The 24,715-nt window shown below is 45.9% G+C and overlaps 1 protein-coding gene across 3 annotated transcripts in view; it reads right to left on the bottom strand.

Annotated features, from left to right (window-relative positions):
• SBNO1 (strawberry notch homolog 1) overlaps positions 1-24,715 on the bottom strand; it is a 257,136-nt gene that overhangs the window by 153,791 nt on the left and 78,630 nt on the right. For all 3 annotated transcript variants that reach the window (XM_063964507.1, XM_063964505.1, XM_063964506.1), the window contains 8 exons: positions 17,769-17,856; positions 16,852-17,012; positions 16,507-16,640; positions 4,756-4,846; positions 4,387-4,548; positions 4,001-4,136; positions 3,809-3,914; positions 2,205-2,358 (listed from right to left, as the gene is read on the bottom strand). In XM_063964507.1, coding sequence (XP_063820577.1) covers positions 2,205-2,358; positions 3,809-3,914; positions 4,001-4,136; positions 4,387-4,548; positions 4,756-4,846; positions 16,507-16,640; positions 16,852-17,012; positions 17,769-17,856 — 1,032 coding nt within the window. The remainder of the gene's footprint in view (positions 1-2,204; positions 2,359-3,808; positions 3,915-4,000; positions 4,137-4,386; positions 4,549-4,755; positions 4,847-16,506; positions 16,641-16,851; positions 17,013-17,768; positions 17,857-24,715) is intronic.

Genomic DNA, 24,715 nt, shown 5'->3' with positions numbered 1-24,715 from the left:
GAAGAGGAAAGAGAAGTGAGTCAAACAGGGAGGATAGGACTGAGGTGTCAATAGCCTCAATGTTGCGCTTAGTGATGGTAGCCTTAGTAGGGAGAGATGGGGAAGCAGAGATAGATACGTTTAAAGAGAGCAAGTGGTGGTCAGAGAGGGGAAAAGGGGAATTGGAGAAATCAGAAATATTGCAGCGGTAAGTGAGGTGGTCCACTGGGAGAGACCAAGTGAAGAAGTGAGGTTAAGGAGTTTAGAGGCAGGTGATTTTGTGGCGTTACCGATAGGGATGTTGAAAATCACCTAGGATAATGGAGGGAATGTCAGAAGAGAGGAAGTGAGGTAGCCAGGAAGCAAAGTTGTCGAGGAATTTGGAGGAAATGCCAGGTAGACGGTAAATGACAGCAACTCGAAGATTAGTAGGTTGGTAGAGGCGTATTGCATGGACTTCAAATGTAGAGAATGTAAGGGACGTTTCTGGAGGTATAAGTTGGTATGTGTAGCTAGAGGATAAAAGGATAACCACCACCACCCCAATGGCGACCCCCGGGTCGGGGTGTGTGAGAATGTGAGGCCCCCAGCAGAGAGAGCAGCAAGAGAAGTGGTGTCATAGGGAGTAATCCAGGTTTCTGTAATGTCCAGGAGATGCAGGGAGTTGGAAATGAAAAGGTCAGGAGTGGGGTGCCAGTTTGTTGCTAACAGATATGGCATTCCAGAGGGCACAGGATAGGGGGTAGGAGTTTGCTGGAAAGATGTGAACGAGATTATCAGGATTGCTGTAGCGTTGAGGTAAGATTCATTTGGAAGGAAGGGATAAAGAGGGTGTAAAAATGGTGCTGGGTCCTTGGCTAGGAAGGGAGACTGCAGGAGTGAGGCAGGGAGGGAGTGCAGCATGATAGTGGTAGAGAAGAGGTGCAGTGACAGGCAGAGGAGGGACTAGAGAGCCTGTGAAGGGGCAGAAGTAAAACTGCAATGGGGAAACAGAAGAGGAGGGGAAGGATGGCAGAGGGGAGGAGAGAGGATGAGATGCAGGAGACTGGGAGAGAAGGATAGAGGTGGTACCAGGGGTCAGAATAAAGGATTATCTCATTGGCAGCGGATGAGGGGGTTGCACTTAGTCAGACCTGGGCAAAGTACGGCCCGCGGGCCACATACGGCCCTTTGGCAATCCCTGTCCGGCCCACAGGCTTCTTGCACCATGGATGCTCGGGTCCTGCAGGACGCGTTGTGAATCACAGTCTTGTGTATGCCTCAGCCAATACTGAAATGCTATTGGCTGAGGCGCACACAGGACGAGTGACTCACAGCGCATCCTGCAGGACACAATCGTTCCCCATTGCCCACCTCCCCTGTCAGTCACAGCAAGTTCCCTAGGCGCCTCCTAATACGTCCATCGTCCTTCCTTGCCTGACGGCGCGCCGCTCAGTCAGCACCATGCTATGGGACAACTACACACAGCAAGATCACTGTCCGGGGCCGGCACGTACTGTATGTAATGTTGCTGACTAGAGGACCGTTCTCCTACCGCCAATATAGAGATCCTGGGCAGGTACACATTATATCCCTTGTACATAAAAAAATAATAATAATAATTATGTGTGTGTGTACCCTAAATTGTGTAGTAGTACTGCTTGTAGAACTACAAGTCCTAGGTTCGATTGTCTCTTAATTTTCTCCTATAAATACCCAGCGCTGGATCTGGTGCACTTAAGACCTTCTTAATTAGGTTGGTGTCTTCCCCTTATTCCCGTATCCACCGTCAGGTAATGTGTGTAACTCAATTAAAAAGAAGGGGTGTGCACCACAGTGCATAAAACCACTCATTTATTAGGACAACCACATACAATTAAGTATAGAATCACATACTAACAGTGGCTGTATAAACCACTGCAAGTAACATCAGCATCATTGGTTCGGCCCTCCGACACATTTCAGATTTTTCATGTGGCCCCCTATAGAAATGAATTGCCCACCCCTGCACTTAGTTAATAGTTAACCATTTAGGGCCCTATTCCTTGTACCAGCTCCTCTAACCCACAGTCTGCAATGTCCAAGACTTTGTTTAAATAAATTGCGGCTCACATCATTCTGCAACCACTAAATGGCCAAAACAAGGATCAATACTTGACAGGCTCAGTCGTTTTACCCACTTCTTAAACCTAAACAAAATCTAATGAATAAATATATAGGCATAAAACTTGAAAAAAACCTCTTACCAGCTTGACAGATTTATTGTACATTTTCACATAGTCATGGGTGAGGGGAACTTCTTCAATTTTAAAGGTGACGCCAGTGAAGCTCAACTGTCTTGCTATATACATGCCTCTCAGCTTCATATCCATGGCTACAATTTCCATTGCACCCACACCCCTCAAAAGACAGAATAAAACATTAATCCACTGGGGAAATAAATAGGAGCCATACACAAACTGGCAGTAGACATTCAGTTAACAAAAACTCTTGTATAATGCACTGACACTATGGAATCATAACAAATAAGCAGCATATAATAACATAAAACAGAAAGTAAAGATGACGGTGGCCAAACGAGCTTTCAAGTTAAAACTGGGTACACACTTAGCGATGCGTACCCAGCCTGACAACCCTGCATGCGGCAAGTGCATACGCATTTGCCGATGCTGGGTCGATGGCAGTTGTCATTTGACATGTATCGCCCCCTGTCCGTCCAGATGGGGGATATCGCTAGCAACCTGCAGAAGAGTGCATATCATGAGTACACAAGACACTGTACCAGATATGTGTTGCTCCGATCTGCAGGATAGGGCAACATATCATCCAATGCAGGCCTGGCCAACCTGTGGCTCTCCAGCTGCTGCAAAACTCCCAGCATGCTTTGCCATTAGTGAATGCTTAAACTATGTCAGGGCATGCTGGCATGTGCAATTTCACAACAGCTGGAGAGCCACAGGTAGGCCAGCCCTGCTCTAATGTGTACCCAGTTTAAGAGGAGTGGGGAGCAATTGATACATAAAGAAAGCAACCAATGAAATTGGGACGTACAATATGACCACAAAACTGTAAAATCCCCAGATAAAAAGGGTTTAATGCAGATGTTCTCAAATTCCCCCATTACAATTACATTATCTAATCTTGAGCACAGGTAACTTAGTTAGCACCTCAGTCAATTTGATTTTACCTTCTGGACTCAAGCATGTCTATTCTTAAAACCTGGACTGTAATGGTGGAATCCGAGAAACTGGTTTAATGTATACTTGGACCATAAATTGTTTACAGAAGTGGTTTCTCAACCACAAAAGCCCCCAATTGGTCATGTTTTGAGGATTCCTTTCAGTGGAATCATGTACGATAAATACCAAGCCAGCAAAATAGATTAAATCACCTGCGCATGACTAAAGAAACATACAAAATATGAACTGTTGGTGTTACTTAACGACTCTTGTTTAGAAACTCTGGTTTACAAATGAACTTTTTCCATAGCAACATGTATATCACTTTATACAATGTGAACTTTGACTGAGGCGCTAAGGCTAGATTATGAACTTTGACTGATGAACAAAGAATAAATGATGTATTAAGTCAGGGGGGTTTGTTTTTTTTGTTTTTTTTCCAGTCATGTCACACTACAGCAGCACAAGAGGAGTTTAAACCAGATTGCTAAAACATGGATTATTGGCCTGCAAAAGGTAAACGTGCCATACAAATACTTGAGACCTAGCCAGAAATTTAATTTATTGCAGACTCCTAACTAAACAATCATCAAGAGCTTAAACAAAGGTTGACAAATCACAGTTAAATATGGGAGCGCACAGAAATGTAATATATAAAAAAGCAACTTTACCTCCTTTCCACCGCCTGGATAAAGTCATTAAACTCTCTAAAAGGAGTACCTTCACCCCAAATTCCCAAGCGACTCATATAAGCCATGTTTCTTGGCTCAGAGGCACCTGGAATAAAGTATGTGCTTTAAACTACAGTTAAGGTAGCTAGACTTTCAGGCATTGCTTTGCAGACAAGTACAACATATACATACCTGTGGCACTAGCATATACCACTCTGGCTTTAGGTAGTTTGTTCTGAAGCTCTAACACGGCTAAACCAGTCTTTGTTGGCTTTGAAGAACCAACTGGGCACAGATTTTTAGCTTTGTGACATTCATCAAATACAATCTATATTAAAGTAATTAAGGAGCAATAAAATAAAGTGTTACAGAAAGCTAAACTGACATGATCATAAATTAAAGCTAAATTTACTACAATATAAAATAGTAAATACTAAATTACAGTACAGTGAAATCTTAAGCAGCGTATTAATATTCAAAAAGCACAGGTAGCTCTTAAAACTGGCCGAGCGAAGAATCCTCACTTTGGCATTACAACACAATATGGCACTTTGAAACAAAGCCACCGAAAAGGATACAACACCATCAAAGTCCTCTCCGCACCAGTGAAGAAGCTGCTTTAAGCGCGTTTTGTATTTACCACCGGACTGACTTTCACCAATAAGAGATGAATATGTAGCAAATATAACTCCCTTCTTTACACTGCCATTATGCTTAGAAGAAATTTTACCATATTTAAACTGCAAAGACAAAAAAAATAAAAAAAAGTGTTATAATGCAGTGGACAAAAAATAAATACCCCCAAAAATAAAGTGAGCAAACCAATTACAGTGTATGCACATCGGGCAATGACAAAGGGACAAAGCTTATTAACGTAAAGACAAAGAATTTGCTTGTATTAACACTAAAGAAAAAATATCCTTAATAAATATTCAAGTTGAACTTACCTTGTTTAAAGAATGTACTAGAATATTTTTTGCCCCAATGTCTCTCAAGTCTCTTTCTGCATCATACTTTAAGTCATTTGAGACACTAAACCTGTTGAAATAATGATTATAGTTAACTCACTTCTGAAATTCTGAATTTTAATCTAGAATCCTAGATATATGTGCAAAATGCATAAAAATTATTAGAATTTGTTTTGCTGTTGTCATTTGATTACAAGAGAATCTGATTTTAGCTATGCACCTGAGTGAGAGGATAAAAGGACGAGATTGGTTTAGACACTAGAAATTTCTTGTTTGGATAAATCCCGGCCTCAGCTAAGAGGGCCTCCAGTTGAGCAGACTGAGGGAAAATAGTTTGCACCTCTTCAAAAAAAAGAAGGATCCATCAGAGGCAGAGGATGCATCTGTATCCTTACTGTATAAAGCATAGCGAACCCCGCTGACTAAGGCATCCACATCGACCTGGACTAAGTGATAATCCGGAGCAGAAGCGGAGTCCACTTCCAATGTCTGACATTTCATCCTCTAGCTCCGAGTAGTAATTGGTCTGAGAACTGTAGCTTGAATGGAGCGGCGTGAAGTGAAGCTATACTGCCTGAAAATACTGCTTTGGAGATAGGTTGTAGCATATGCTAGAGAGAGCTAGACTTGAACCAGACCCTGGACGGATTGGGACAAACCTCAAACTCAGGCCCGTTCAGAGACAGAAGGCTGAGGGTCCACATGTGTGGGTTGGGTAGTGGTTGGCTGATGTTCCCCAGCAGCCACTGCCAATGTCAGAAGGTGCCATCTGAGATACCAGATACCATATGGCCACTGATAAGGGAGGTTGCCCATGCCAGTTCTAATGAGGGGACCTGCGCAGAGCATCTATCACACAAACCAGTATGGCCCTGCACCAACTGGAAAAAAGTTTTCCTTAAATAACTTAGATTTTACACCTGGCGAGAGAGATTTGCAGAGATTCCATCAGGGATGAGAGTGGGTCCCACAGAGATGCGTTCTGCTGCAGCCAATCCTGTGATGTATCCTAGGTCTCACAGCCAATACTGTGATGACTCCTAGACATTTTAAGTAGTGGAGGAGGTGCCAGCCATTGGATGCATTGGCTGTATTACCCGGAAGTAGCGGGTGAGTTTGCGAAGCATGCTTCACAGAGGAGCCAGGGATAGTCACACGCTTATAGAGCTACCATCCTTGGCTCCAGTCATCCTGCACTATTCTCCGCTAACCTCTCCTATGACTGCTGCCACCCTGGAGCTGCCCTCAGACCATGGCACTGTTGCAGGTTTCTGCCAGAGTTCTAGCTCTGCTCGCTGCCGCCCTCATGAGAAATGCGGCTGTAAAGGCCAGAGATATTCACCCCCAGTCTTGCTGCACAGAGACCACCGGCATGCAAGGAAGCATGAGTGGTGTACTATAGGAATCTTCGTATATTCTGGTTGTGGGAGAGAGTCTAGCTCCTGATATTTTAAGCTGGCTCCTAAATTTTAGAAAAAATATTTTTGTCACGCCCTGGCAAAGGTTTTGCAAGTGAATGCGCACAGCACAGGAACACCCCTCTCCTGTGAAGTCTTTGACGATGTTCCCTTGGAAGGCACAGTTCCACTGTATAGAAGTTAAACACACAAACCCACAGCAAAAACTTAGTGGTAGTGTGGGAGCAAGAACACCGAATGCTAAGACCACAAATAAACGAATAAGTGTTCCTGTGTCACCCAATTAATGTGAGGCTCCAAGCACAGTGGAGTGACCACTTAAACAAATTAGTAGGCAGAGAATAAGAATAACAAACTGTAGAAATTACCTCCGAATGCAGTTAGTAATGTGACATGCTGTAGTACAATTTCAGATATCTATACAGATATAAATATAACAATAGTCTGAGAATGCACTGATCAGGAAAAATAATAAACCGCAAGATTGTACAAAATCTAAGACAGCAAAGATGTGTGCTGAGTGATCTAGCACAAACGCTCAGCACGCATCTCTCCCCTGCTCAGCACAGTGCGATGTGTGCTGTGCGAGGAGGGGGAATGGGGAAGTACACGGGGGGGGGGCGGCGATCATTTCACCCAGCGGTGAAATGAACGATTTTCACCCAGCGGTGAAATGAGCGATGTGCCAATCTAGCACCGGCGATAGCGATGCGCGGGGCTGTGCAACACTATCGCTCTGGGGCGTACACACGGAGAGATACGTGCTTAACTTCTAAGCAATCTAGTCAGATTGCTTAAAATTTAAGCACGGATCTCTCCGTGTGTACCCCCCTTAACTAGTGTTTTGCTTGCGTGGATTGCTTTGCTTGCGTGGATGTCAGATATGGTTTAGTGGAACTCATTTTACAAAGACAGTAGTAGCACCTAATGTTCTAATCACAAACCAATATAAGTTCACTTTAGTTGAACAGCTTATAGATAAAAAAACACGTTGCTACTTAACACAAAAAAGGTTGCAAGTAACATGACCAGCGGCTCTGATATATATGAACTTGCATCGTGCATAACCATAGCTTGTACTATTTGTCTTGGTGCGCAGTCTACTGGATTGATATGTAAACTGAAACTTCACGATTTAAGATAACATGCCCGATTAGTGATTGAGTCGGATTTTCATGCAAAAATAGATCTTGTATATTTATACATACTTATATAAAAACTCTGAGTTTGGGGGTGTGCAGTATATGTATAGAATTGTAAATATATTTATATACATATAGTAATTTTGGCTTGAGGAGCCTGCACACTGCATGTGCGGAGTGTCAAGCATCTGTTTTTTCCTTTATTGCGATTTATGACGATCAAGATCATACACACCTCAGATTCTTTCTAGGTCACTAAGCTGTACAACAGTAAAAACACAAACCAAATTCACCCTGTAGTTTTTGTATGATGCTGGAACGAACAGACAAAATTCCAAAAATAAAAAATTTCTCCTTATTTCATTAACAGTCCCTAGGTGTTTATTTCTCAAATTAAAATTGCTATGTACAGCTTAACCCTTACAGTTTTATTATTCATAGAGATAACAGCAGGCACACAAACAATTCAAGTGCTCAGAAACAGAGAAAAAGGAACAAAAATACAAGCAACCAGCACAGATAAGCAAGGAAGGGGATAAGAGACCGCCTGGCACCACAAGAGTGAAATATATGAGAGATAGGAGATCCGCTCTCTCGAGCAGGCTGACAATGCTATGAAGCAAGATGGCTGCTCAGCATCTGGGAGTGGGCAGAGAGGAATCTTTGTCGGGCAGCCTAGGACAGGGTACCGCCAGAGGATGGAAAAGGAAAGAACTCTGAAGGATGCTCCCCCATCTGACTGACCTCAAGAACCAGCCAATATGTAATGGCATTCCACTGCAGCCTGTGTCCATGGTGGTATAGTGGTAGGGAAGAGGACTAAGCACCACTCCAGATGCGCCTGCGCATCCAATGACATTGAAAGATGTGGTTGGAAGCCATTGCGCCCCAACCCCGGAGACTTGCATCCGTGGTGAGGATCCAATGAGATAACTGGAGCACCCATAGCGGGGAAAGTCAAACTGAAGTTTGATGGGGAGTATCCGTTTCACCTTGAGAGAAGTTAATTACAGAGGTCTGTAGTGAAACGGACCAAACTACACCATATCAAATTTGGACACCAATCTCCCCAGTGCTCACATGAAAAGGTGGATCAACACTCATCACATCAGCAGAAAAGAGCCGATCAGAGCCTACAAAGACACTATTTTGTCTCTGGGTAGAAAAAATAAGATTTTACTCACCGGTAAATCTATTTCTCGTAGTCCGTAGTGGATGCTGGGACTCCGTAAGGACCATGGGGATTAGCGGCTCCGCAGGAGACTGGGCACAACTAAAGAAAGCTTTAGGACTACCTGGTGTGCACTGGCTCCTCCCACTAAGACCCTCCTCCAGACCTCAGTTAGGATACTGTGCCCGGAAGAGCTGACACAATAAGGAAGGATTTTGAATCCCGGGTAAGACTCATACCAGCCACACCAATCACACCGTATAACTTGTGATACTATACCCAGTTAACAGTATGATAACTGAGCCTCTCAACAGATGGCTCAACAATAACCCTTTAGTTAGGCAATAACCATATACAAGTATTGCAGACAATCCGCACTTGGGATGGGCGCCCAGCATCCACTACGGACTACGAGAAATATATTTACCGGTGAGTAAAATCTTATTTTCTCTAACGTCCTAAGTGGATGCTGGGACTCCGTAAGGACCATGGGGATTATACCAAAGCTCCCAAACGGGCGGGTGAGTGCGGATGACTCTGCAGCACCGAATGAGCAAACTCTAGGTCCTCCTCAGCCAGGGTATCAAACTTGTAGACTCTTGCAAGAGTATCCAAAACCAAACAAAATCTGCTATAAGCGCCTAATAAGAATAATTTTAAGGTTTAGAGCAGCATCAGGAGCGCTGCCAATAAAGCACTGTGTATATGCTTTAATAGTTACTAGAAGCCAAAAGAGGAAAATTGGCTGCGCTAATGATGCTAATAAAAAATAACCCTATAAATGGAGAGCTGACAAGTACATAATAAAGAATAAAAATTTTTATTATTTAAAATACCAATATGATGTAAATACGATATCTTAAAAAATAAGTATAAGAATACTCTGAGCTGACCCTAAATAATATGTAACAGATGACGATTATTAAATGATAAATAAATAATCAATAATCTCATGAGACATGAAGAAAGAAATAATTAAAATTGACAAACATATGACAATCAAGTCATTAATTACTATGAAGTAAATATTCACAACGAATTATGACTGCACATTCTCTATAAGTACAGAGGCAGCATGTACTTTGAGATATATGGAAAGCCCCGGCAGTGAGTTGTATAATTACATAAGATAACGAATTACCTCTCCTGGGCTGTCAGTACCGGGCGTCCCCGGTGTGATCCACTAAGGTCACTTTTTAAATGAAGAAGCAACTGTAGCAAGTTACTTGAAAAGGGACTGTTAGCATGTGCTTTCAAATGACTCTCCGTGAGAAACTGATTCCTGGAGTCTCCCGTGGGCTGGTGCAAATCCTTTATTTTGCCCACCAATGTGCAGGAGGGAGTAAGCCGTCCAGTGCCGTTAAATGCTACCGACAGGGCTGCTGTACCTGGTGTGCATCGGTGTCGGCTTAGGCTTCCAGGTGTAATGATGGAGATTCTCTCACTGCAGCTGTAGTGTCCGTACGCGGCAGCCGCCGCCAACAGCGGAGTGAAGGCGCTTAATGAAAAACGCTGGCCGGAGTCATCCGTGGTGTGCAGCCACAGCGAGATGGGGTCAGCAATCAGAGCAATAGTGGGAGGAGCTCCTCCCACTATTGCTCTGATTGCTGACCCCATCTCGCTGTGGCTGCACACCACGGATGACTCCGGCCAGCGTTTTTCATTAAGCGCCTTCACTCCGCTGTTGGCGGCGGCTGCCGCGTACGGACACTACAGCTGCAGTGAGAGAATCTCCATCATTACACCTGGAAGCCTAAGCCGACACCGATGCACACCAGGTACAGCAGCCCTGTCGGTAGCATTTAACGGCACTGGACGGCTTACTCCCTCCTGCACATTGGTGGGCAAAATAAAGGATTTGCACCAGCCCACGGGAGACTCCAGGAATCAGTTTCTCACGGAGAGTCATTTGAAAGCACATGCTAACAGTCCCTTTTCAAGTAACTTGCTACAGTTGCTTCTTCATTTAAAAAGGGACCTTAGTGGATCACACCGGGGACGCCCGGTACTGACAGCCCAGGAGAGGTAATTCGTTATCTTATGTAATTATACAACTCACTGCCGGGACTTTCCATATATCTCAAAGTACATGCTGCCTCTGTACTTATAGAGAATGTGCAGTCATAATTCGTTGTGAATATTTACTTCATAGTAATTAATGACTTGATTGTCATATGTTTGTCAATTTTAATTATTTCTTTCTTCATGTCTCATGAGATTATTGATTATTTATTTATCATTTAATAATCGTCATCTGTTACATATTATTTAGGGTCAGCTCAGAGTATTCTTATACTTATTTTTTAAGATATCGTATTTACATCATATTGGTATTTTAAATAATAAATTTTTTTATTCTTTATGATGTACTTGTCAGCTCTCCATTTATAGGGTTATTTTTTATTAGCATCATTAGCGCAGCCAATTTTCCTCTTTTGGCTTCTTGCAAGAGTGTTTTAACCCGACCAAGTAACAGCTCGGCAAATTTGTAAAGCCGAGACCCCTCGGGCAGCCGCCCAAGAAGAGCCCACTTTCCTCGTGGAATGGCCTTTCACAGATTTAGGGTGCGGCAGTCCAGCCGCAGAATGTGCAAGTTGAATCGTGCTACAGATCCAGCGAGCAATAGTCTGCTTAGAAGCAGGAGCACCCAGCTTGTTGGGTGCATACAGGATAAATAGCGAGTCAGTTTTCCTGACTCCAGCCGTCCTGGAAACATACTTTTCAGGGCCCTGACTACGTCCAGAAAAACTTGGAATCCTCCAAGTCCCAAGTAGCCGCAGGCACCACAATAGGTTGGTTCACATGAAAAACTGATACCACCTTAGGAAGGAATTGGGAACGAGTCCTCAATTCCGCCTTATCCATATAGAATACAGATAAGGGCATTTGTATGACAAAGCCGCCAATTCTGATACACGCCTGGCCGACGCCACGGCCCACAGCATGACCACTTTCCACGTGAGGTATTGTAGCTCCACGGATTTAAGTGGCTCAACTCAATGCGACTTCAGGAAATCCAACACTACGTTGAGATCCCACGGTGCCACTGGAGGCACAAACGGGGGTTGACTATGCAGCACTCCCTTAACAAAAGTCTGAACTTCAGGCAGTGAAGCCAGTTCTATTTTGGAAGAAAATCGATAGAGCCGAAATCTGGACCTTAATGGAACCCAATTTAGGCCCATAGTCACCTCTGACTTGTAGGAAGTGCAGAAAACGACCTAGCTGAAATTCCTCCTTTGGGGCCTTACTGGCCTCACAGCACGCAACATATTTCCGCCATATGCGGTGATAATGGATTGCGTTCACTTCTTTCCTAGCTTTAAATAGCGTAGGGATAACTTCCTCCGGAATGCCCTTTTCCTGCAGGATCCGGCGTTCAACCGCCATGCCGTCAAACGCAGCCGCGGTACGTCTTGGAACAGACAGGCCCCCTGCTGCAGCAGGTCCTGTCAGAGCGGCAGAGGCCATGGGTCCTCTGAGATCATTTCTTGGAGTTCTGGGTACCAAGCTCTTCTTGGCCACCCGAAACAATGAGTATAGTTCTTACTCCCCTCCTTCTTATTATTCTCATTACCCTGGGTATGAGAGGCAGAGAAGGGAACACATACACCGACTGGTACACCCACGGTGTTACCAGAGCGTCCACAGCTATCGCCTGAGGGTCCCTTGACCTGGCGCAATATCTTTGTAGCTTTTTGTTGAGGCGGGACGCCATCCTGTCCACCTGTGGCCTTTCCCCACGGTGTACAATCATTTGGAAGACTTCTGGATGAAGTCCCCACTCTCTCGGGTGGAGGTCGTGTCTGCTGAGAAAGTCTGCTTCTCAGTTGTCCACTCCGGGAATGAACACTGCTGACAGTGCTAACACATGATTTTCCGCCCATCGGAGAATCCTTGTGGCTTCTGCCATCGCCATCCTGCTTCTTGTGCCGCCCTGTCGGTTTACATGAGCGACCGCCGTGATGTTGTCTGACTGGATCAGCACCGGCCGGTGTTGAAGCAGGGGTCTAGCCTGACTTAGGGCATTGTAAATGGCCCAAAGTTCCAGAACATTTATGTGTAGGGAAGTCTCCTGACTTTTCCATAGGCCTTGGAAGTTTCTTCCCTGTGTGACTGCCCCCCAGCCTTGAAGGCTGGCATCCGTGGTCACCAGGACCCAGTCCTGTATGCCGAATCTGCGGCCCCCTAGAAGATATGCAGTCACCACCACAGCGACACCCTGGCCCTTGGAGACAGGGTTATCCACCGATGCATCTGAGAATGCGACCCGGACCACTTGTCCAACAGATCCCACTGGAAGACCCTTGCATGGGACTTGGCGAATGGAAATTCTTCGTAAGAAGCTACCATCTTTCCCAAGGCTCGCGTGCATAGATGCACCGATACCTGTATTTGTATTAGGAGGTCTCCATCTAGAGACGCCAACTCCTTGGACTTCTCCTCCGGGAGAAACCCTTTTTATCCTGTTCTGTGTCCAGAACCATACCCAGGAACAGTAGACGCGTCGTAGGAACCAGCTGTGACTTTGGAATATTCAGAATCCAGCCGTGCTGTTGTAGCACTTCCCGAGATAGTGCTACTCCGACGAACAACTGCTCCCTGGACCTCGCCTTTATAAGGAGATCGTCCAAGTACGGGATAAGTACTTCGGCCATTACCTTGGTAAATACCCTCGGTGCCGGGGACAGACCAACGGCAACGTCTGGAATTGGTAATGACAATCCTGTACCACAATTTTGAGGTACACCTGGTGACGAGGGTAAATAGGGACATGCAGGTAAGTATCCTTGATGTCCAGTGATACCCTGAAATTTTCCAGGCTTGCAATAATTGCCCTGAGCGATTCCATTTTGAACTTGAACCTTCGTATATAAGTGTTCAAGGCTTTCAATTTTAGAATGGGTCTCACCGAACCGTCTGGTTTCGGTACCACAACATTTTGGAATAGTAACCCCGGCCTTGTTGAAAGAGGGGTACCTTGATTTCACCTGCCGGAAGTACAGCTTGTGAATTGCCGCCAGTACTACCTTTCTCCGAGGGCAGCAGGCAAGGCTGATGTGAGGCAACGGCGAGGGGGAGTCGTCTCGAACTCCAGCCTGTATCCCTGTGATACTACTTGCAGAACCTAAGGATCCACCTGTGGGCAAGCCCACTGATCCCTGCAGTTCCCGAGACGCGCCCCCACCGCACATGTCTCCACCTGTGGAGCCCCAGCGTCATGCGGTGGACTCAGAGGAAGCGAGGGAAGATATTTGATCCTGGAACTGGCTGACTGGTGCAGCTTTTTCCTTCTTCCCTTGTCTCTGTGCAGAAAGGAAGCGCCTTTGACCCGCTTGCTTTTCTGAAGCCGAAAGGACTGTACCTGAAAATACGGTGCTTTCTTTAGGCTTTTGTGAGGAAACCTGGAGGTAAAAATTTTTCTTCCCAGCTGTTGCTGTGGATACGAGGTCCCAGAGACCATCCCCAAACAATTCCTCACCCTTATAAGGCAGAATCTCCATGTGCCTTTTAAATGCAGCATCACCTGTCCACTGCCGGGTTTCTACTACCCTCCTGGCAGAATGGACATTGCATTAATTCTGGATGCCAGCCGGCAAATATCCCTCTGTGCATCCTTTATATATAAGACAACGTCTTAAATATGCTCAATGTTAGCAAATATTATTATCCCTGTCTTAGCGTATTAATATTATCTGACAGGGTGTCAGACCACGCTGCAGCAGCACTATTTATGCTGAGGCAATTGCAGGTTTCAGTATATAACCTGAGTGTGTATATACAGACTTCAGGATCGCCTCCTGCTTTTTATCAGCAGGTTCCTTCAAGGTGGCCGTATCCTAAGACGGCAGTGCCACCTTTTGACAAACGTGTGAGCGCCTTATTCACCCTAAGGGATATCTCCCAACGTGACCTATCCTCTGGCGGGAAAGGGTACGCCATCAGTAACTTTTTAGAAATAACCAGTTTCTTATCGGGGGAAACCACGCTTCTTTACACACTTCATTCATTCATCTGATGGGGGAACAAAACAGTGGCTGTTTTTTCTCCCCAAAAATAAAAACCCCTTTTATGTGGTACTTGGGTTAATGTCAGAAAATGCGTAACACATTTTTCATTGCCGAGATCATGTAACGGATGTTCCTAGTGGATTGTGTATATGTCTCAACCTCGTCGACACTGGAGTCAGACTCCGTGTTGACATCTGTGTCTGCCATCTGAGGTAACGGGCGTTGTTGATGGCCTTTGAGACGCCTGGGCAGACGCGGGCTGAGAAGCCGGCTGTCCCACAGCTGTTACGTCATCCAGCCTTTTATGTAAGGAGTTGACACTGTCGGTTAATACCTTCCACCTATCCATCCACTCTGGTGTCGGCCCCACAGGGGGCGACCTCCCATTTATCGGCCTCTGCTCCGCCTCCACGTAACCTTGCTCATCCAACATGTCGACACAGCCGTACCGACACACCGCACACACACAGGGAATGCTCTGACTGAGGACAGGACCCCACAAAGTCCTTTGGGGAGACAGAGAGAGAGTATGCCAGCACACACCAGAGCGCTATATAATGCAGGGATTAACACTATAACGGAGTGATTTTTCCCCGAATAGCTGCTTGTATACACATATTGCGCCTAAATTTAGTGCCCCCCCTCTCTTTTTAACCCTTTGAGCCTGAAAACTACAGGGGAGAGCCTGGGGAGCTGTCTTCCAGCTGCACTGTGAAGAGAAAATGGCACCAGTGTGCTGAGGGAGAAGCCCCGCCCCCTTTTTGGCTGACTTTCTCCCGCTTTTTCTGTGATACTGGCAGGGGTAATTTTACATCTATATAGCCTCTGGGACTATATATGATGTATATTTTGCCAGCCAAGGTGTTATTTATAGCCCTCAGGGCGCCCCCACCCCAGCGCCCTGCACCAATCAGTGACCGAAGTGTGAGGTGTACATGAGGAGCAATGGCGCACAGCTGCAGTGCTGTGCGCTACATTGGTGAAGACCGAAGTCTTCTGCCGCCGATTTTCCGGACCTTCTTCGTGCTTCTGGCTCCGTAAGGGGGACGGCGGCGCGGCTCCGGGAACGAACACCAAGGTCGGGTCCTGCGGTCGATCCCTCTGGAGCTAATGGTGTCCAGTAGCCTAAGAAGCCCAAACTACCACCTGTTAGGTAGGTTCGCTTCTTCTCCCCTTAGTCCCTCGCTGCAGTGAGTCTGTTGCCAGCAGATCTCACTGAAAATAAAAAACCTAAATATACTTTCTTTCTAGGTGCTCAGGAGAGCCCCTAGTGTGCATCCAGCTCAGCCGGGCACAGAAATCTAACTGAGGTCTGGAGGAGGGTCTTAGTGGGAGGAGCCAGTGCACACCAGGTAGTCCTAAAGCTTCCTTTAGTTGTGCCCAGTCTCCTGCGGATCCGCTAATCCCCATGGTCCTTACGGAGTCCCAGCATCCACTTAGGACGTTAGAGAAAACCCCTTGGGATTTTGTATCTAACAGAGCCTCCAAATGGAGCAATCGCTGACTGGAATAATCACTGCAGACGGACTCCAATAATGAGACTGCTTTGTTGAGGTCTACTTAAAGGCCTACTGTGAAGAACTGATTTGGTGGATGCTCCTTGGAGACCAGAGCGTAACACTGAGATACAGTAGTACGTTACTCATGACAGAGTCAGAGGTGGTACTCAGCCAGACCTTCAAAAAGAGCAGAAGCTGGCCTCCTACACTGGGAGCCCCTAGACGGGAGTCGAGACAGTCATGTTGCAGGTTTTTCAGTGGGCTTAGACCGCTGACGACGTCTGGACATAGCCTGTCTTGCCCTGGGGAAGAGAAGAGGAACTTTGGGACCAATGGGAAGGTTCATAGGTCAATGGCTGAAGTGATAGCACTTAGAAAGAGCCAGTTTAATCCTTTTATTTTAATTGGTGCAAACTAGGATTCCAACATTAAATAAAAGATTAATACCATATTGTCTAGGTCTTGAATGGCTTTGTCGTGTGAACTTACCATAAGGATCTTTTCCTACTCAACAAGTAATTTTCAAATATGATCCCAGCAATGGTTCTTCCCTTCCCAACTCCTGCACCATCACCAATTAAGAATCCAGCTCTCTCTCCATTAGGAAGGTAGGTTTCATGTTGCTAGAAAAAGATCACATTGTCAGTTAAACTCATACAAATGACTCCAATATGGAAAGACATCTCGTAGCATTTATATGCATTGGAGGAATGAACATTTCAGATAGGATCATTCATATGCTACTGCAATAGATAGAGACATAGACATGACAGAACTTGCTTAATTATATGGACGGATAAATCTTAAAACTACATAGTAAAACTGAAAACAAACCTGTGCAGCATAAGTGACTGCTTCTAATTGCAGAGCAGACAGCCAGCCATTATCAACGGTCTCCTCGGGAATAGAGGTCTGAAACCAAACATCTGGAGGGGTCACACTGGACAAGGAGCTGGTTTCTACAACAGGATCAGGATGCCGCAGCCCAGCTTTAACTAATGAAATAGATGATACATTGAATATGCAAATTCCATATAATGGTACCTTAAAATTATACAACTATTTGTAAGAGGGTAACAAAAATTCTATTCTAATCTTTTTTTCATAATACATCTTTCTTCGTGAATAAAAGTAGATGTTTTTGTGCTACAAAAGGCTATAAGACACAGGGTAATTCAGACCTGATCGCTCGCTAGCAGTTTTGCGCAGCGCTGCGATCAGTCACCGCCTACAGGGGAGTGTATTTTAGCTGTGCAAGTGTGCGAAGGCATGTGCAGCTGAGTAGTACAAAGATCTTTTGCAGTTTCAGTAGCCCAGGACTTACTCAGCCTGTCCGGGACCGGAATGGACGTCAGACACCCACCCTGCAAACGCTTGGACACGCCTGCGTTTTTCCAACCACTCCCAGAAAACAGTCAGTGGCCACCCAAAAACACCCTCATCCCGTCAATCTCCTTGCGATCGGTTGTGTGACTGGATTCTTCGTAAAACCCACAGCAACGATCCGCTTTGTACCCGAGCGACGCGCCTACACATTGCTGTGTATACGCATGCGCAATTCTGACCTGATCGCAGCACAGCGAAAAAAAAGCTAGCGAGCAGTTCTGAATTACCCCCACAGTTCTAATACATGCACATGGATGCCAAAGGCTGGTCTATGTATACAACTGTATCCAAAAGAGAAAATAGGGCATTTAAAAAAAAAAAAAACTTGAAACTTTCAATCACAAGTTCTTGTTTTGTTCACGTACGTTTTATTGGCATGTATTCAGCATAAGTCTCTGCATGGCCCATTTCTTCTTCATCTTCTTCCTCCGGTTCATCCTCCTCTTTCACTTTCTAGAAGCATTAAAAATATATTACTTTGAAATACTTACTAAATCTTTTATTGCGAGATAATTCCATATAAAAGCAGAAGGAAAAGGTAAACAAACGATTTTCCACAAACTCCAGACATTATTTGCATGCTTTATCTCCTGGTGTTTAATAGCTGCACTTCTTACAGCATCCCACATAACCAGCACTCTCATCAATATTGCCCTCCCATGCAGAATTTCACACCAGCTGAATACGAGGAAAGCTTTTATTACTAAGCAGCTCATGTGCGATTTTTGTACTTGGCGTAAAATGCATTTCTCAGATTCCAAGGGGCAGCCACCGAACTATACTGTTCTAACAGATATGAACATATAAGCAATAAAACAGAAGAGCTAGGAAGGTGTCCATTGTCCCCCTTGGAAATCAGAAAAATGGATTTTAGGGCAAGGACATAAATCCAGCTTCCTCCTCTATCCACTGCAGTACACTTGGGCTTTTCCAAAGCTTGAGAACACAAAACTCTGGTCCTGGAGAAACATTTGGCAAGCTTAACCTGTAGACCAGTACCTGGAAGAACCCTGAGGAGACGGCTGAGATAATAAACACTCCAAATTTCTACCCTAGGAATCAAGACAGCCTGTACGATCTCATGATGCGGACAGTCTTTCATGGCCAGAGAACTTTGTGCCCCCTTGGTGATTCAGATAAGCCACAGCGCCAAGATCAAAGCCTTGAAAACTGTACTATAGAACACTGATGTCCAAACTCTCTGTAAGAGGAAGGGCTGAAAAACAACTGCCACCCTATGATAGGCATCCATGGCGACCAGAGTCCTGTCCCAGATGATTAAAGGACAGCTCTTGTTGGAATAGTTCATATACAGCCACCAGAAGAGGGAAATCTGAGCAAGTTGAGAAAGCCCTATGCCCCAGAACAGATTTGAAGGGGGAAACCAAACAAAAAAAACAAAAAAAAACAAAAAAACACCCACATTTTGATTTTTGCCAAATACCCATTTCTCAGATTCCATGAGGGACACTGGAGATACACTAGGGTAAAGATGGATGATGACTGAAGCCTGGCACTTTAAATTCTGTGTGGCTCATCACCCTCTATACCCAGACTAAGCCAAAGTAGAAACGGAGAGGAGAAAAACAAAGGAGAGAGAAAAGAACCACACAAACATGGGCCATAGTTGTCCAAACAATGAAATCAAACTAAAAGCAACAATACACACATCATACTGTATGCTGCAGGAACTACAACACAAGCCAATAAACACAAAATACCAAATAGGCAAAACAATAGTGCTGGCAGGTAGTCTAGTGTCCCCATGGAATCTGGGAAATGGATGTAAATCGGTAAGTACCAAAATCCTGTCTTCTCCTTCATCCACTGTGGTACACTGGAGATGCACTGGGGATGTCCCAAAGCAGTCCTCATGGGCACAAAGGCGCTGAAGTACCCTGCAGTACCAGACATCCAAAACTGGTTTCCTTGGATGTAAACTTATTTAACCTGTAAGATTTTACAACAGCGTGCACGAAGTACCAGGTGGCAACGCAACAGCTGAACAGCAGAAACCCTGCGCCACTTGGCCCAAGAGGCATCAACTGACAGACAAATGGGCTGAAAGACGCCAGGTAGGATGTCCACCTGTTACATAAGCCTGACGGTTGACCATACGAATCAACCTAGACAGTCTGTTTGCAAGTGGGGCAACCATGCTTTAGTGAATACATAACAAAAAAAAGAGCCCGCACAATATCCAAATAGTCAAAAGAGGTATCGTCAGAAGTGAAAACCAAAAGCACAAATAGCTTGAATAATGTGAAAACTGCAAACAACCTTAGGCAAAAAAGACTTTGGGCCTAATTCAGACCTGATCACTATGCTGCAAATTTGCAGAGGGCTGTGATCAGATAGTCGCCGCCCAGGGAGAGGTGAAATCCACCCCTTTCAATTGTGCGAATGCATTTGTATGCCATGCGAAAACTTTGCCAGCCAGCGGACATCTGCAAATCAGTTCGCAACTCACTCACCATCAAATAATTTTCCATATCGTGCAGTCTGTGCGCAGCCCAGGACTTACTCCTACAGTGCAATAGAAACAGGCTGATCGGGGCAGGAGCCGACGTCATACACACTTCCAGAAAATGCTTGGGAACGCCTGCATTTTTCCTGACACTCCCAGAAAACAGCCAGTTACCACCCCCAAATTTCCTCTTCCTGTCAATCACCTTGTGATCGAAATTGTCACACAATCCAGTCGCTGTTTAGCGTCACGCCTTCACACTGCGGTGCATGAGCAGTCATTTGATAATCGGCCGCTATGTGATTTTGCACAACAGCGATCAGGTCTGTACCGGCCCTTTGTATAAAGTTCAGCCCGATCGTCATGAAAAATGATACAGAGAGCAGTGCGATAAAGCCCCCAACTCAGAGATACTCAGAGCGGAAACCAGGGCCAAGCGCAAGGACATCTTCCAATACAAGATCCACCTTCTCTAGGAGGTTCTGACTGCAGAAACTGTAAAACCAAATTAAGATCCCACGGGACCAGATAGAATAAACGGTGACTAAGCATGAAGTATCTGTAGAAAAGTCCGGAGTACCAGAATCAGACACTAATAAGAATTTACTTACCGATAATTCTATTTCTCGTAGTCCGTAGTGGATGCTGGGGACTCCGTCAGGACCATGGGGAATAGCAGCTCCGCAGGAGACAGGGCACAAAAGTAAAAGCTTTAGGATCAGGTGGTGTGCACTGGCTCCTCCCCCTATGACCCTCCTCCAAGCCTCAGTTAGGATACTGTGCCCGGACGAGCGTACACAATAAGGAAGGATTTTGAATCCCGGGTAAGACTCATACCAGCCACACCAATCACACTGTACAACCTGTGATCTGAACCCAGTTAACAGCATGATAACAGCGGAGCCTCTGAAAAGATGGCTCACAACAATAATAACCCGATTTTTGTAACAATAACTATGTACAAGTATTGCAGACAATCCGCACTTGGGATGGACGCCCAGCATCCACTACGGACTACGAGAAATAGAATTATCGGTAAGTAAATTCTTATTTTCTCTGACGTCCTAAGTGGATGCTGGGGACTCCGTCAGGACCATGGGGATTATACCAAAGCTCCCAAACGGGCGGGAGAGTGCGGATGACTCTGCAGCACAGAGTGAGAGAACTCCAGGTCCTCCTCAGCCAGGGTGTGCCCCTGAACAAGTAGCAGCTCGGCAAAGTTGTAAAGCCGAGACCCCTCGGGCAGCCGCCCAAGATGAGCCCACCTTCCTTGTGGAATGGGCATTTACATATTTTGGCTGTGGCAGGCCTGCCACAGAATGTGCAAGCTGAATTGTACTACACATCCAACTAGCAATCGTCTGCTTAGAAGCAAGAGCACCCAGTTTGTTGGGTGCATACAGGATAACAGCAAGTCAGTTTTCCTGACTCCAGCCGTCCTGGAAACCTATATTTTCAGGGCCCTGACAACATCTAGCAACTTGGAGTCCTCCAAGTCCCTAGTAGCCGCAGGTACCACAATAAGCTGGTTCAGGTGAAACGCTGACACCACCTTAGGGAGAAACTGGGGACGAGTCCGCAGCTCTGCCCTGTCCGAATGGACAATCAGATATGGCTTTTGTGAGACAAATCAGCCAATTCTGATACTCGCCTGGCCGAGGCCAGGGCCAACATCATGGTCACTTTCCATGTGAGATATTTCAAATCCACAGATTTGAGCGGTTTAAACCAATGTGATTTGAAGAATCCCAGAACTACGTTGAGATCCCACAGTGCCACTGGAGGCACAAAAGGGGGTTGTATATGCAGTACTCCCTTGACAAACTTCTGGACTTCAGGAACTGAAGCCAATTCTTTCTGGAAGAAAATCGACAGGGCCGAAATTTGAACCTTAATGGACCCCAATTTGAGGCCCATAGACACTCCTGTTTGCAGGAAATGCAGGAATCGACCGAGTTGAAATTTCTTCGTGGGGCCTTCCTGGCCTCACACCACGCAACATATTTTCGCCACATGTGGTGATAATGTTGTGCGGTCACCTCCTTCCTGGCTTTGACCAGGGTAGGAATGACCTCTTCCGGAATGCCTTTTTCCCTTAGGATCCGGCGTTCAACCGCCATGCCGTCAAACGCAGCCGCGGTAAGTCTTGGAACAGACATGGTACTTGCTGAAGCAAGTCCCTTCTTAGCGGCAGAGGCCATGAGTCCTCTGTGAGCATCTCTTGAAGTTCCGGGTACCAAGTCCTTCTTGGCCAATCCGGAGCCACGAGTATAGTTCTTACTCCTCTACGTCTTATAATTCTCAGTACCTTAGGTATGAGAAGCAGAGGAGGGAACACATACACCGACTGGTACACCCACGGTGTTACCAAAAACGTCCACAGCTATTGCCTGAGGGTCTCTTGACCTGGCGCAATACCTGTCCAGTTTTTTGTTCAGGCGGGACGCCATCATGTCCACCTTTGGTCTTTCCCAACGGTTCACAATCATGTGGAAGACTTCCCGATGAAGTCCCCACTCTCCCGGGTGGAGGTCGTGCCTGCTGAGGAAGTTTGCTTCCCAGTTGTCCACTCCCGGAATGAACACTGCTGACAGTGCTATCACATGATTTTCCGCCCAGCGAAAAATCCTTGCAGTTTCTGCCATTGCCCTCCTGCTTCTTGTGCCGCCCTGTCTGTTTACGTGGGCGACTGCCGTGATGTTGTCCCACTGGATCAATACCGGCTGACCTTGAAGCAGAGGTCTTGCTAAGCTTAGAGCATTGTAAATTGTCCTTAGCTCCAGTATATTTATGTGGAGAGAAGTCTCCAGACTTGATCACACTCCCTGGAAAATTTTTTTTTCCCTGTGTGACTGCTCCCCAGCCTCTCAGGCTGGCATCCGTGGTTACCAGGACCCAGTCCTGAATGCCGAATCTGCGGCCCTTTAGTAGATGAGCACTCTGCAGCCACCGCAGAAGAAACACCCTTGTCCTTGGAGACAGGGTTATCCGCTGATGCATCTGAAGATGCGATCCGGACCATTTTTCCAGCAGATCCCACTGAAAAGTTCCAAAACTTTTACTCTAATCGGCTCTTTAGGAGAGCCACCTAGATTGCACCCTTCTCGGCCGGGCACAAAATCTTAACTGAGGCTTGGAGGAGGGTCATAGGGGGAGGAGCCAGTGCACACCACCTGATCCTAAAGCTTTTACTTTTGTGCCCTGTCTCCTGCGGAGCCGCTATTCCCCATGGTCCTGACGGAGTCCCCAGCATCCACTTAGGACGTCAGAGAAAGATGGTTAAAGAATCCGGGTAACGCTGAAAGCTGCACCTTTAAGGTTGTCAACTGGAGACCAGCATCCACTCCTGCCTGAAGGAACAGAAGACGTCGGGAGAAGCGGGAGGATGACGATTGGAAAATGACAAACCTCATATCAGGAGACATAAAAAAAAAAATAAGATTTTACTTACCGATAAATCTATTTCTCGTAGTCCGTAGTGGATGCTGGGGACTCCGTCAGGACCATGGGGATATAGCGGCTCCGCAGGAGACAGGGCACAATAATAAAAGCTTTAGGATCAGGTGGTGTGCACTGGCTACTCCCCCTATGACCCTCCTCCAAGCCTCAGTTAGGATACTGTGCCCGGACGAGCGTGCATAATAAGGAAGGATATTGAATCCCGGGTAAGACTCATACCAGCCACACCAATCACACCGTACAACCTGTGATCTGAACCCAGTTAACAGTATGATAACAACGAAGGAGCCTCTGAAAAGATGGCTCACAACAAGAATAACCCGATTTTTGTAACAATAACTATGTACAAGTATTGCAGACAATCCGCACTTGGGATGGGCGCCCAGCATCCACTACGGACTACGAGAAATAGATTTATCGGTAAGTAAAATCTTATTTTCTCTGACGTCCTAGTGGATGCTGGGGACTCCGTCAGGACCATGGGGATTATACCAAAGCTCCCAAACGGGCGGGAGAGTGCGGATGACCCTGCAGCACCGAATGAGAGAACTCCATGTCCTCCTCAGCCAGGGTATCAAATTTGTAGAATTTAGCAAACGTGTTTTCCCCTGACCAAGTAACTGCTTGGCAAAGTTGTAAAGCCGAGACCCCTCGGGCAGTCGCCCAAGATGAGCCCCCTTCCTTTTGGAATGGGCTTTTACCGATTTTGGCTGTGGCAGGCCTGCCACAGAATGTGTAAACTGAATTGTATTACAAATCCAGCGAGCAATCGTCTGCTTAGAAGCAGGAGCACCCATCTTGTTGGGTGCATACAGGCTAAACAGCGAGTCAGATTTTCTGACTCCAGCCTTCCTGGAAACATATTTTTCAGGGCCCTGACAACGTCAAGTAACTTGGAGTCCTCCAAGTCCCTAGTACCCGCAGGTACCACAATAGGTTGGTTCATGTGAAAAACAGAAAACACCTTAAGGAGAAATTGAGGACGAGTCCTCAATTCTGCCCTGTCAGAATGAAAAATTAAGTAAGGGCTTTATATATGATAAAGCCGCCAATTCTGACACACGCCTGGCTGAAGCCAGGGCTAATAAAATATCTCACATGGAAGGTGACGATGCTAAGTCCACAGTGGTGAGTGGTTCAAACCAATGTGACTTTAGGAAACTCAAAACAACATTGAGATCCCAAGGTGCCACTGGGGCACAAAAGGAGGCTGTATATGCAGTACCCCTTTTACAAACATCTGAACGTCAGGCACTAAAGCCAGTTCTTTCTGGAAGAAATTCGACAGGGCCGAAATTTGAACCTTAATGGACCCTAATTTTAGGCCCATAGACAGTCCTGTTTTCAGGAAATGTAGGAAACGACCCAGTTGGAATTCCTCTGTAG

This window comes from Pseudophryne corroboree, chromosome 1, assembly GCF_028390025.1.
Source record: "Pseudophryne corroboree isolate aPseCor3 chromosome 1, aPseCor3.hap2, whole genome shotgun sequence".
Classification (NCBI taxonomy): domain Eukaryota; kingdom Metazoa; phylum Chordata; class Amphibia; order Anura; family Myobatrachidae; genus Pseudophryne; species Pseudophryne corroboree.
The sequence above is the reverse complement of the archived record's forward strand: the minus strand, read 5'-3'. Positions and strand labels throughout refer to the sequence as shown.